General features: G+C 44.1%; 1 protein-coding gene across 1 annotated transcript in view; it reads left to right on the plus strand.

Moving 5' to 3' along the window:
- The first annotated feature begins 520 nt into the window (after positions 1–520).
- Positions 521–15,129, plus strand: part of EDAR (ectodysplasin A receptor) — a 132,639-nt gene continuing 118,030 nt past the window's right edge. The window contains exon 1 of the mRNA XM_088445865.1: positions 521–739. Coding sequence (XP_088301991.1) covers positions 709–739 — 31 coding nt within the window. The 5' untranslated portion in view covers positions 521–708. The remainder of the gene's footprint in view (positions 740–15,129) is intronic.

Genomic DNA, 15,129 nt, shown 5'->3' on the forward strand with positions numbered 1-15,129 from the left:
ATAGTGCTTTCATGCAAAACTTGACTGAATGTAGTATTTGAAATCTACTGCAAAAAAAGTTTATTTCCTGACGACTGGGACTGAAACTGACCTGTGTCCAGTCATTTAAACACAAAACAGTTTCTATTCATATAAAAAATAACTAGTATTCATTGCGAAACCAACGATTTATAAGTTCTCAAGGAGCTGTTTCAGTGAATATTATATGCTAATGGCGGTAAAAAGTGCCCTCACTTAAAAGGAAAGCCGCCTTATTACTTAGATTCAGAATATAGTGGAAAGCCCCTTTTGATTGTGCCAAAGCTTCCTAACTCTCTAGGCTACAATTATACAGACAGCTATTTATGATATAGTACATCCCTTGAAGCAAACCGGTATTTCTTTTTTTTTATTATTCCTGAAAGAAATCTGCATGGAGAAACCACGTCAGGTAAACCTCTAGGTGGTGTCAGAGAGTTTACAAATATACATTAAAAGAGGGGAAAAACTCTGCACACTCTAAACTAACTATAATCTCTTCTGTACTTTTTCAAAAGCATGTGTTCTCCAGCGAGAGAAGGAGCACACACTAAGTTGCTGAGGCATTAGCCTGGAAATATAAGGAGTCTTACAGGATTGTCTGTCAATGACTTAGTAATGACAGGTGTGTCACAAAGACTTGGACTAAGCCAGGCTGCTGGCAGAACAGAGCGCCTATGAAAACCCTGGATGTTCAGATCACTTTGTGAGATCACATCAGGTATGTGAAAAATATACTTATACTTGTATAGTGCATTTGTATTGTGACAAAAACAACATACAGATTTATAATACATAATGTGCAGTAAGTGATTTCCTTGTCTAGGTCACTAGGCACTCAAACTGTTGTAGAACTACAGTATACCCATTTTACAGGTACCTCTAGAACAACAGTTGGTGACCCACAGGTTTCTTACCCATGCCTTAAGTGAAACCTCAAAGTTTATGTTTATATTTATTTATTTATTGCCAGTTATTTATATAGCGCACACCTATTCCGCAGCACCTTACAAATAATTTTTGGCCATTCACATCAGTCCCTGCCTCAGTGGAGCTTACAACCTACATTCCCTATCACATGCTCACACATACACACTAGGGTATATGTGATCTATATGGTCTGTAAATAAGTAGGATATTACTTATCAGTTGCCTTCTACTAATACTGGGCCCAACAGTTACATGGTGAAGGTCCATCTCTCTTCTATTTTTCTTTGTGTAATGCTTTACCAGTGTTGAACTGTTTTATTGTATGAATGATAATTAAGTGCCTGTTTTGATTACTGCATTCCAAATAAGGGAGCCAAATGCACTTCACAATTCAGCTTCCTACCCAGGCAAGGTGGTGCTCATCATTACTTTGGCTGAGGTTGAATGAATGCGGGGAATTACAGCCTGTGAATACAAGCCCTCAAGCAGTTGCTACAATGTCTTTGGAGCTGCTGTGTGTATAGGCAGTTTATGTATATTCTGTGCAGTGAGATAAAACCCTTACTAATCCTCTTTTATATACAAATATAGCTTAAATAAATAGATAGCACACTTCTGATTGTATATCTATATCTGTACAGTATATCTTCCAAAAAATATACAGACAGATGAAGCATAATCTTGATGTTTACATATGTACTGTATATGGATATAATTGTGTTTTTTGTGCATACACTAAAAGATTTCATCATGCGTAGTTATTATCAATCCTAAGAGAAAATTGTATTTCCATCTTAGATTTAAAGATTATGTAAAATTATGTAAAATTATATAGCAATTGTACTGTGTATTCCCCTTATATGAGGAGTTCTGTGGTGGAGATTGTTTATGTTACATTTCTAGTGTATGATTCACAAACACACTTTCTTATCAAGAGTGCCAGAGCTCAGTGCTTAAGGCAAGATAAATCACAAGAAAAAGAGAAAGTCCGTAATGACATCATACTTTTTGGCAGGTTGCATCAGTTACCTCCTTTCAAACCAGTGTGACCATTTTATGTAATAAAAAAAAGAAGAAATAAAAAAAATAATATTGAACATGCAATTCACAGCCTTGTTTCATATAAATGTCACATAATCCATAAACTCAATGCAATATTGAAAACAGATTTAGCAGAGTGACTAGAAAGGAAAACACTCAAAATTTATATAAGTTCATGTAGTTTTGGTAAACAATTATTTTTGAGTTTATTGTATAAGTGTTTGCTGTGCAGTCACATTGTTTTATTTTATTCTCTTGTGTTTATAATTTTTTGCATGTTGTGCTCTTTTTTTATTGTATGGGAGGTAAAATATCACAGGTTAAACCATGTTCCACTTCTTATGAATTATTTCTGCTGGAGTTGAATATCCCATGTATTTAACTTGCTCTCTATGTTGTGCTGCTGAATTGAAAGTTATGTTTATGTGGGATTTCATTTTTTGATTATTGGATTTTGCTCATACTTTTTTTAGATTATTTTCAGACATTATTTATCAACTTATTAATATTGTTTTAATCAGCATTGTACTTTTAGTTACCTCTGCACGTTTTTCCTGACATAAATCGCCTGGAAGGGCCAGCTATAGAGCAATAAATATAAGTATTTTATATATAACATACCTTTAACAACTTAAATATAATATGCCCTTAAGTTAGTTATTTGGCTATTTATTTTGAGATCTTTGAAGAAAATAGGCAGTTTACTATGCTATTGTAACTTCCCAATGTATATCCTTAATTTTTGTAAGTTTTCCTGTACCTTAGTATCTTCTTGTTCACAATTCTGATTGGTAGTTAGCCTGCAGCCAATCATTTGAAATATGTTAGTATGTGTAGTTTATGAGGCAGAAACTGCCCATCATCTTATAGAGAGGAATGAAAGGTAACTGCTTTTATCACAGTGATTTAAAGCAATAGTTGAAGGGTTTGTGGGGAGTTGAAAACAGCACAATGTTTGTTTGATTTTTCATTTAAAGTTCTAAAGTTAATATTTTAAAATAACTATTGTTTCAAGACATTTTCAAAATTAGGTTAATTAATTTCAAACCAATTAATGTGGACTGAAATAAAATGTTGCATCATAAGGGATGAGAAATACTTAGGAAGGTTTCATTGGGGAAATTGTGCATTACATAAATCTCCTATAATCTATAGGAATATATTTTCAAATAGTATCACCTAATATACAATGGATATTATCAATTATAATCACTTTTTTTATTGACCATAATTGTTGTGAATCGATTTATATACATTCAGAAAAAAGCTCTAACTAGTAGGATGCTGGAAACAAAAGAACATCTAATGGAAATCAGACCGCTGAAACAGACTTTTGGGGTTGCTGAGAAAACAACAGATGATAGAAGGAAAGAAACATAATGTAAAAAGCAGTGACAGCTGGTACAAAGAAACATCTCATTAAACAGAATGGGCACAAGATGCTACAATAATAGCTGTAAAACAATCATTTTATGAAATATGAGAAATTAACTTAGTACACATACACTTTACGCTGTAGAACTATCAAAACACCAGAGTTATTTATATGGCATGAAATAAGCCGACCACCAAAAAAGACCAAATTATCTAGAGTTCAGGGAGTTTTCATTTATCAAAAGCAGAAAATATACTGTAAGTGTAAAAACCATATTAATCTGGATTTGTAAACTACCATGTTCAGCAAGATGCCAACTCTTGCATGTTTTATTATATTTAAATTAAATCTAGCTTTATAACTTAAGATAGTAAAATACACAAAGTTGCATACTAGGCGACGGTTAGATCTATCTAGATTAACTACTGGAATGGCATAGTGGCAAAATACCCTACCAGAGGGTGACCTGCAGAGCATTACTGGGTCCTGTGTAAAACTGAATAGACAATTGGTTTCATCTTCAAAAGCAGAAAAGCATTTCAAAATATTACATTGGGCCTATTATACCCCCGAATTGCGGTGTTTGATGGGAATCTCAACAGAATTCAACTGTTTCAAATGTTTTCAGTCTGATGCTTTTACTCTCTATGGGGTCTATTCATAAAGCAGAGAAGAGCACTGTGTAGCTGAAATCAGGGCTCTTCTCTACTTAGTGCAATTCATGGAGCAAGTTACCGTAGAGAAAGTTATTCCTTCCCCAGTGGCACACCTGCTCCATGGATGAATCGCATCACCATACTTTTGTATGGTGAGTGTGATTAATAAAGGAATGGAAAGCTCAGGTTTCTGTTCCTCTCCTGTGGTATAGATTCGCCATCTGAGGATGGCGTAATGTGTACCACAAGCCAAACAGAGTAGGGAAGTTGCATACTTCTCTGCTCTCTGTCCGGCACCCAGCGCTGGTTCCGCCCCCTTTTCCCAGCAGGTCTGACGTGCCCTGCTGCACTCAGACCCTGAGGGCATGCACAGTGAGAAGCAGGCATATCGTGCTCCCAATATGTCTGTATTCTCACTGCGTACAGGGATCACGGAGGGGCCGGACAGCACACGAAGACGCCGGAGAGGTAAGTATACATGAATGGCTACTAAACATCACTATATATCGCATCGATGTGATGCGATATATAATGATATTTATCGTGAGCCACTTCATGTTCTTAATGAATAGACCCCAATATGACATGGGCGCTATGGTACCTCTGCACTCCTTCAACTGCACCCCCCCAGTTGGCATTGCCTTAATTATAGCTCCTATAGCTGCTACTTCTAAAAAGATGATCATATCCCAGTGGATCAGCAAAAAGCCTATTCCAACCTCTCTGATGCTCCCACCATCTGCATTTTATACCAAATGGATTGGATTAGATGTTGAAACCAGGTGGGGAAAGTTCTTTGCTATATGGCTCCCTTACCTCGCCACTTTACCATCACACACCCAGGAATTCACTAGACAAGCTGTCTGATCTGGTACAACTTAGAAACGTTGACCAAAGGGTTCCCTCAATTCTAATAGCTCTTGGGACTGTTGCTGTTTTGGTGCTATACTGTTATTATTCTGCCTCATATTTCCACAGTGTTCCACCAATGATAGTATTTTCAATGTTTTATTGTAGAATCGCTCCCTGTATCTTGTGCCTATTTTTATTTCCACTTTCTGTACTGTTATTTTCTTATGCGCTCCATTTTAATGGTGCTGGTTAGGACACTCATTTATGTTCCATACACTAAATTGAGCATTCTGTTATATATTGTTCTTTCTGTGACTTTTTCAGTACACACAAAGTTAACACAGTGAGAATATAAAACTAATTATTAAAGAAACTAGATAAAATTTAAAAGTCCATATGCCACAGGCCAGCCCAATGGTGGTTGCTTAGGTGTTTGTGGTATGGACAGTGAGCACATGTAACACACATTGCAAATGAAACTGCACCATTCATCTATGTGGCAATTGGTACATTGTCTGGTCAATCTACACTTGCCTGAGTTATAATATGTGATGTGCCAAACAATATAGACATGCAAACATGCCACAAAGGACTTTCCAAGGGACTATTCAGCTTGATATTTTTAAAAACCTGAATATTGTATGAGTTCAAAGGCTGTTGTCTGAGTCTGCCAAACAATATGATCATGCACACTACTTGGCCAGAGTACACTCCCCTCCATGCAAGTAATATAATATGTCATACACAGGGCCGGCTCCAGGCGTTGGAGCACCCTGTGCCGGCTCTTTACAGTGCGCCCCAACATCGTGCACGGCGAAGCCGAGTGAGACCGAAAATGGGGTGTGGCCTAATTACCATAAGCCACACCCCTGCATGACATTATTTTGAGGCGTGCCCGCATGGAATGCCTCCAAATAACGTCAGGCTGGGGGAGCCTCACTAGCATGCGCGCAGCATCCACTCCGGGTCCGGCACCGCCACACAGCTGCAGCGGTGGGGGTCCCCAACCTCCCAATTTAACCACCTGCTGGCCACTTCAGCCTACGGGTGGAACAGCGGGACAATACTGCTGAAATCGGGATGTTGGGGAGGTGGCACCCCTGTTCGACCGCACTGGTCATACATGTAGGTATTGTCTGTTTATAAAGCCAGCCCTGTCTAACATTACTGAGTATTGGGTACAATAACAGACAAGTAACAGAAAAAAAGCCATGAACATTCAGGAAATTGCAACCAGAATGGACAACAGACAACTCTAGCACCGCATGCTGCTCTCCAAGAATTACATATTTGTTAACTTTTGCTGGGAGGCCTCAGGTATATCTGTCAAGGTAGAGGTCGAGGTGTGGAGGTGGGGACATGATGCTCCACCCCCACTGCATTTGTTGTGATTTATAACATATTAAATTAAAACAGCTTATCTGGTATTGAACCAAGAAATGGATCAAAGGTTGAGTCCAAGTAAGGAAGATCTCCACATAGTCCATCATATTTTGTCATAAGGAGTACAATAGTAGGCAATAATTGCCTGTCATGACAGGTTGATGACATTGCAATGACAGTAGCAGCCATAGAAGCTAGCAATCAAAACCCAAAGAACATGCCTTATATCATTAATGTGTATACAAAAACACACAGCTGCAGCTGTGTGTTTGTTATAGCAGCCAACCAATGAGAGTCAGGCAGACTCTCATTGGCTGCTACGTCCACGGAGGAAGCCGGCTTGAGCTCACTCATGAGCTCCGCCTTCTGGCTCCCCCCCGCAGTGGGTGATGGGAGAGAAGTCATGACATGAGTGTGGCTACTAGGGGGCACTGTATACGGGGTGGCCGCTACTGGGGGCACTTTATTGGGGGGTATTACTGGGGGCATTGTATAGGGGGGACACAACTGAGGGTATGTTATGGGGGGGATGGCCGCTATGGGGGACACTGTATAGGGGGGACTACTACTGGGGGCAATGCATCAGGGGGACTACTACTGGGTGCACTGCATAGAGGGGACTACTACTGGGGGCACTGCGTAGTGGGGACTACTACTGGTGGCACTGCGTAGAGGGGATTACTACTGGGGGCACTGCATAGAAGGGACTACTACTGGGGGCACTGCGTAGTGGAGACTACTACTGGCTGCACTGCGTAGAGGGGATTACTACTGGGGGAACTGCGTAGAGGGGACTACTACTGGGGGCACTTCCTGAAATTACGGGGGGAGCGGGGTGCCAGTCCATTACTTTGCCAGGGGCACTCGGATCCCTAGATACACCCCTGACTATAAGCATTGACATTACCCTTTTCTTATAGTTGTGCTCTTCCTTTCTATATTTTTGTAGCATAGACTGTGCACGATCCAACTTTACAGCTACTGATTATGTGACTGTGAAGCGTCTGGCAGGTTTATTCTTGAAGAAAACAACAGACAAAAGCTTCACGGGCCTCTCTGTCAGGCTCCCCTGCATTATTATACTTTTATCCTTCACTGTAAAAAAAAACTGATCCCTTGATTCATGCTTAACCATTTGCTTTATACACTTCAATACAATTATCTGTTTAAATTCGAACTCTGTCCATGGGATGATACACTTGAATGCGTTGCCTATAAGTAAACTAGCATGTAGGTACATGCTGTCCTTTTAAACACATTGTACAGTCATAACATCCTAAATTGAGCAGGAGGGAAAGTAGAGCAGGACGTGGTAGGGAAAGATGATAGTGACTTCAAAGTGACACTCTAAGGTGTTTATTCAGACAATGCTCAAATCAAGTATACAAAACATTGCCATCTGAAGTACATACAAAGATTCCGTACATTATAGAGCAGTGCCTGTGTTTTATAGAGTTAGGGTTCTATGTACTAAGCCTTGGAGAGAGATAAAGTGGATAGAGATAAAGTACCAACCAATCCTAACTGTCACTTTACAGGCTGTGTTTGAAAAATGACAGTTAGGAGTTGACTGGTTGGTACTTTATCTTCTTTCACTTTATCTCTCTCCAAGGCTTAGTACATAGACCTTTTTATCTCAATCTGCTTTATCTCTCTCCATGGCTAAGTACATAGACCCCTTAGAAGTAAATCCAGCCAGAAGGTGGAATTGTGCATACTGGCAAAATCATATTGCACTTCGACTTGTATATGTGTGCAGAAAGACTGCTAGTTTGGACTTTGGATGGATTCAACTCTAAATAGCAGCATAAAAATAAAGGTGCTCACTATTTATGTGATAGATACAAATAAGCCAGTATTTTCACTGCATGCACCACAACATGGTTGGCCCGCCCCAAGAACAAATTCGCACCCATTAGTTGGGTTTCCTGCTAATCAAGCCTTAATCCTACTGAGCTTCTGTCTTTAAAATAGGGAATAGGCCTATTAGGCAGTGATAGGAAACCTGCTACTGCTTAATTTATCAATAATAAGTCAGTGATACTTTCCGGCAGAGGTGAGAGTAAACTTACATATTCGCCGTTCCAGTATCAAGGGATATGCACATGCATGCATGACCTTCCTGGATACTTGAATATGTATCCGTACCTGCGTGTTGGATACAGTGCAGGTTACAGTGTGGGTTGGATACAGTGCGTGTCACATACAGTGCGGGACACAGGACCTCATTCAGAGCCGGTCGCACAGAGCGTGCGGTCGGTCTGAATGAGGGGAGGACCTCTTGAATTTTCAAGACGTCCTCCTTTGCGGTGGTAAGGCTGTGGGTTAACATCCACAGCCTTATGACCGCCTAAGGTGATGGTCGCGATGGTCAAGACCATCGTGACCATCGGGGCTTACGACGAGACCCTAGGGTAGGATCTCCCTTGTCGTAAGCCCCGGAGAACTTCTGGCTCTGTCTGAGCCGGAAGCTCTCCACTGACAGCACTAGTGATGTCAGTGGGGCCACCCCCAAACGGTAGGCGTTCCCGTTTGGGCTGCCACCCCCCCGGCCCGCCTTCCAAACGGAGCGAGCTGTCATTCAACATCGACAGCTCGCCCCCTTTTGATCGAGACCCGCTACGACCGGCGCTGTCGGTCATAGCGAGTCTCACGCATGCGCACGACGGCGACGGCGCCGTTGTGTGCATGCTCTGTGGGGGGCCATCGACCCGGTCCGAGCGCATCGGCGCTAACGACCGGGTCTGAATGACCCCCACAGTGTGGGTTAGATACAGTGTGGGTTGCATACAGTGTGGGTCGGATACAGTGCGGGTCGGATACAGTGCGGGCTGGATACAGTGCGGGTTGGATACAGTGTGGGTCGGATACAGTGCTGGTTGGATACAGTGTGGGTCGGATACAGTGTGGGTTGGATACAGTGCAGGTCGGATACTGTGTCAGTTGGATACAATGCGGGTCGGATACAGTGCGAGTCGGAAACAGTGTGGGTCGGATACAGTGCGGGTCGGATACAGTGCAGGTCGGATACAGTGCAGGTCGGATACAGTGCGGGTCGGATACTGTGTCGGTTGGATACAGTGCGGGTCGGATACAGTGCGAGTCGGATACAGTGCGGGCTGGATACAGTGCGGGTCGGATACAGTGCGGGTCGGATATAGTGCGGGTCGGATACAGTGCGGGTCGGATACAGTTTGGGTCGGATACAGTGTGGGTCGGATACAGTGTGGGTCGGATACAGTGCGGGTCGGATACAGTGCAGGATACAGTGTGGGTTGGATACAGCATGGGTGCATACAGTTCTGGTCACAAAGAGTGCGGGTTGGATACAGTGCGGGTCGGATACAGCGTGGGTCACATACAATGCAGGTCACATACAGTGCGGGATGCAATGTGGGTTGGATACAGTGCATGTCGGATACAGTGCGGGTCAGATATAGTGCGGGTAGCATACAGTGCGGGATACAGTGTCGGTTGGATACAGTGTGGGTCAGATACAGTGTGGGTCGGATACAGTGCAGGTCGTATACAGTGCGGGTCGGATACAGTGCGGGATACAGTGGGAGTTGGATACAGCATTGGTCGTATACAGTTCTGGTCACATACAGTGTGTGTTGGATACAGTGCGGGTCGAATACAGTGTGGGTAACATACAGTTCTGGTCACATACAGTCCTGGTCACATACAGTGCGGTATGCAGTGTGGGCTGGATACAGTGCGTGTCGGATACAGTACGGTCCAGATACAGCGCGGGTAGCATACAGTGCAGAATACAGTGTGGGTCGGGTACAGTGCAGGTTGGATACAGTGCGGGTCGGATGCAGTGCGGGCCGGATAAGTGCTGGACGGGTACAGCACGGGTTACAGTGCAGGTCAAGTACAGTGCGGGTTGGATACAGTGCAGGTTGGATACACCAATGGTACACTCACTGTGACAGAGGATGCCGGCGTTGTCCTCAGTGCAAGGGTGTCGGCAGTGTGGGGGTGACGGTGGTGTCAGCCATGCGGGGATGGTGGCGGTATCCTTACTTTGGTGTCAGCAGTTTGGAGGTGCTGGCAATGTCGGCAGTTCAGGGATGCCGGCGGTGTCGGCCGTCCAGGGGTGTTTGCGGTGTCCTCAGTGCGGGAGTGCTGGTGGGTGTTGGCAGTTCGGGGGTGGCGGCGGTGTCCTTAGTGTGGGAGTGCTGTTGATGTCGGTAGTATGAAAGTGCTGGTGATGTCGTCAGTTCAGGGATGCCAGCAGTGTCGGCAGTGCAGGGGTGGTGGTGGTGGCAGTGCAGGGGTGGCAACGATTTCCTCAATGCTGGAGTGTTGCGGTGTCTGCAGTGCAGGAGTGCTGGCAGTGTTCTCAGTGCGGGGGTGCCAGCAGTGTCGGCAGTGCAGGCGTGCCGGCAGTGTTCTGAGTACGGGAGTGCAAGCAGTGTTCTCAGTGCAGGGGTGCTGGCGGTGTACTTAGTTCGTGGTTGCTGCTAGTGTCGGCAGTGCTGGGGTGCCAGCGGTGTTGGCAGTGCGGGTGGCGGTATCCTCGGTGCAATGGGGGCGCGATCTTGCGTCCGTTTGCCCCATTGAAGTCTATGGAAAAGCGCTGATTGGCTGAGAGCCTTGACAGACTTGCGTCCGAGCCAAAACTGAGAGGTCTGACAGCAGGATCTCGAGGTTTTGGCTCGGATAGGGATCTGAGGTGGACAGGGAGATCCGAGCTGCAGCTCGGAATGCATCGCATTCCCTGAAGTTCGGGGCAGTTCGGATCTCAAATTAATATATATAGGGCTTTATACTCTATGATAAATACTACTCACAAGCACAGTTAACTAAACAAACAAACAATCTGAACAATTGGTACTGTTGATTGTCTTGGCAGTGATTCCCTAAAACAAGGGTGGGGAACCTCCGGCCCGCGGGCCATATACGGCCCGCAAGGTGAAATCATCCGGCCCGGCCAGCGTTCAGCGGCAGCATCAGCGTAGTGTAGCGGCTGTCATCGGCGGCAGGTAGCGCAGCGGGAGAGCGGGGATGTCAGGATTGTCATTAGCGGCAGGTACTGCAGCGGGAGAGCGGGGATGTCAGGATTGTCATCAGCGGCAGGTAGCGCAGTGGGAGAGCGGGGATGTCAGGATTGTCATCGGCGGCAGGTAGCGCAGCGGGGGAGAGGGGATGTCAGGATTGTCATCGGCAGCTGGTAGCCAATGACAGCCCTGACACACCCCTTCCCCCTGCTGCACTATCAGCGGCGGCCTGTAGCACAGCAGGGAGAGGGTGTGCGTGTCAGGGCTGTCATCGGCTATCAGAGGCGGGAGGTAGCGCAGCGGTGGATGGTGTCAAGGCTGTCATCGGGTGGATTAGTGCAGGGGCTCTCTCCCTATCAGTGGAGGCATGTAGCACAGGGGGGGGATCAGGGTGTCAGGACTGTCATCGAGTGGCATGCAGGGCTCTCTCCCCATCAGCGGCGACAGGCAGGCAGCACACAAGGGGGGGAATCAGGGCTGTCATATGGCTGCCATTGAGCTGGTTAGTGCAGGGGCATGCAGGGTCTCACCCTAACAGCGCGGGCAAGCAGGCAGTGGTGGCACAGCAGGGGATGTGTACAGTCAGTGCTGTCATCAGGCTGGTTAGGACTGAGTCCCCAGGGCTGCCTTATCAATCTGCCTGTCACACATCCATAGGGACTGCCCCTCCAGACTCTGCCTGGCAACATACCAAAGAGAAGCAGTTACTTACAGCCATCACATTAGGGGTGAGTTAATAAAATTTTTAACCAAATATAGGAGGCAAATTTTAAGTTAATAATTTTGTACGGCCCCCGAATGATTTTCTAAAAATTAAAATGGCCCTTGGCAGAAAAAAGTTTCCCCACCCCTGCCCTAAGACTAAGTTGGATAACTAAACCCTCCATATATAGCAGTATAGTATAGCCTGGACAACTGCCAAGCATCTGTACACATTGCACAAAATGAACATATAACGATGAGATCGTTCACATTGTATATCTCTGGAAAAAAAACTGTTTTATTGCTGTCTTTGAAAAATTGTGAATTAACAGGGTAGCTCCATCTATGCAAGGAATAATCTGGAATGATGTCTTCATTGTGGACATATGCCCTGCATGGTGAAAATTAAATGTAATCTATGCTTTGTGCTAACTATCAATTCATCCCTGTGCTTTCTGCCAAAAAATTTGAATTGATGGATTTGCTTTGCTGGCAATGTACATAACAGAGGTTTATACTTATGAAATTCATCCCTGTGACACATCTTGGTTGCCCTGTGTTAATTGATAGATATGAGAATGTGAGTGTATAGCAATGCATTCATACTGAGGCACTCCCAAAATGCAGCACATGCCAAGCTATTCTCTATACATACTGTAGATGCAGTGTCAAATGAAAGACATAGGACTTTATATACAGCATACACATGGAGGCATATGGTTTGTTCAGGCTACTCCGGATGGTTTTGTGTAAAATATATTACGTCATACAGCGCATAGGCACTAAAGAAGTCAGACACTAACATCATATATGGATTTGTTGGAATCTGACAACTGTGGCTCCTGATTGAACAGGGGAGGGTAGAGGTAAACTAACACAGCCCAAGTCCAGGACAGAGGTGGTTGCATTATTGCTAGTAAAAGGTAGACCTGCCTGTGTCAGTAAGCACATCACTGGTGGGTACCTGAGGGCGGGTACAAATACACACTATGATGATGGTTGCCAGCACTAGGTAGACCAGGGCAACAGGCAGCCCTGGGGCTAAATGCGGCACTCTAGGCTCTCGCATGAATCCCCCTGCTCCTTCCTGCTTGTTGTCATATTGTTTGTTGTTGCATGCAATGCTAATTTAAAAGGCCTGCTGATATCTTGTTACAGATAAGTATCTATTTACAGGTAATTGATCGATTATAATAATTTAAGGTGGCGTCCCCCTCCAGGTTCATACAACCATGTTTTAGAGTTGCAACTGAAAACAATTGTTGTTATTTTATATGTATGTATTCAGTAGGTGAAAATGTTAAATGCAGAAATGAAGTGATGATGAATGAACCCCTGGATGTGTAAAGCAAAGGGTTTTGGATTTGCAATGGTTTGTCCTACACACATGAGGGTGCATCTCCGCTTTCAGGACATGCCTGCACAATCTAGTGCTGCACATACAAAGAAGAACATTCTGAATAGCTGCACTGTGCAGATATTTATTCACGTCAAAACTTCTTACCACATTACAACCATCATTTTCAAAAAATAACATTTTTCTTCAGTTTTTCTGCTACATAAAATACTGCCTGGGTTATGGCTTACTATAATAATAAGAGTGAGGGGACATCACAACTCCCTTTATTATATGGGACCCCTATTTGGCAAAGTGCTCCTAGACATGAGCTTCTGCATTGAAGTGCGACTGGAAGGTGCTTAAGTCCCAAGCCTATAAGGGGTAAGCTTAGTACTGTCTCCTAGGTGAAGGCGATCATTGGAACTTAGGGGTCTATTCATTATCACTTAATTTCTACAAAAGCAGGTCTATTCATCAAAAAGGTAAAGCAGGAGATATCACAGATATCTTCTGCTTACCTTTCACTTCCGATGTGGCTCCCTGTCTAGAAACACTAGTCGACTCAGCAGTGCTAAGTTTCACTGCTCCAAAAGGAGTAGTGAAACCGCTTCGTGGAGACAGCTGATTTTCGGATCATCTGTCTCTGCGCCGGAGCAATGATGAATTGCTCTGGCACTCGCAGCGAGTTAGTATGTTAATTATCGGGCTCTGCTTGGACCCCCATAATTAACATAATGAATAGACTCCTTAGTGAATTATGTAAACAAAAAGTCATTCATAATATGAATGCTATTATAGCTACTTCAAGTTGTTATTAAAAATGGGGAATGCCTGTCATACCCATAGTCAGAGCAGCAGTGAAGCTTCCTCTGCCGCTCCCCTCTCAGCCAGCAGGGACGGCCTTTTACTTATTAACAATTACATTTATGTTCAGGCGGTATTGCTCTGTAGTTGGTAGATACCCCCAGCACTGCCCAATCCTGTGTACATACCTGTATTCTACTGTACTCAATATACAATACTTATACATAAGGTTATTAACCAAACCAAACCAACTTACATCTCTTCCCTTATCTCAAAATATCTCCCAGCTCAACCCTCCGCTCTGCACAATATCTGCGTCTCTCATCCACATGCATTACCGGCTCCCATCCATGGTTACAAGTCTTTTTTCTGGCTGCACCCACTCTGTGGAATCCCCTTCCAAGCACAATAAGACTTTCCTCTAGTCTCCAAACCTTCAAGCTTTTCCTGAAAACTCACCTCTTCAGACAAGCCTATGAAATTCCAGAGCCACTCATATAACCTCCAAACCTAATTTACTCAATTATATGACCTCTTTACATATTCTCTTTCTTCACATCAAACAGCTCACCAAAAAACTCTGCAGTCAGACTGGACCAATATGATGTAGCACTTATCCCTGTGTATTACATACATGCCTAGTTGGCTCCCGATTTTTCGGGTAGTCCCTCATTCCCCCGGAAGAGTAGCTGAATCTCTTGCATCCCACCCACTTCCTAAAGTAGGCAGGATGGGGAGATAATTTCTGGGAATCATGGGTTCGTATGGAGGGGCGGGATTAATGACTTGAGAGTTCGGCACCACCCCCTAAAGTGGTCAGCTGCGTCTCCTCACAGAGAGGAGAAACCTAAAGTAGGCAATTATGGTATATCTATTTCCCTAAAGAGTGTAATCTTGCAAGCAGGTCCCTCTTACCTCTTTGTCTGTCTGTTATTGCCCATCTTGTTTTATTACTGTTTTGTATCCATTTGTAACGAGCAATGGAATATGCTGGTGCTATATAAGTAACTGTTAATGCATTAT

This window comes from Taudactylus pleione, unplaced genomic scaffold (assembly GCF_031769625.1).
Source record: "Taudactylus pleione unplaced genomic scaffold, aTauple2 ptg000391l, whole genome shotgun sequence".
NCBI lineage: Eukaryota > Metazoa > Chordata > Amphibia > Anura > Myobatrachidae > Taudactylus > Taudactylus pleione.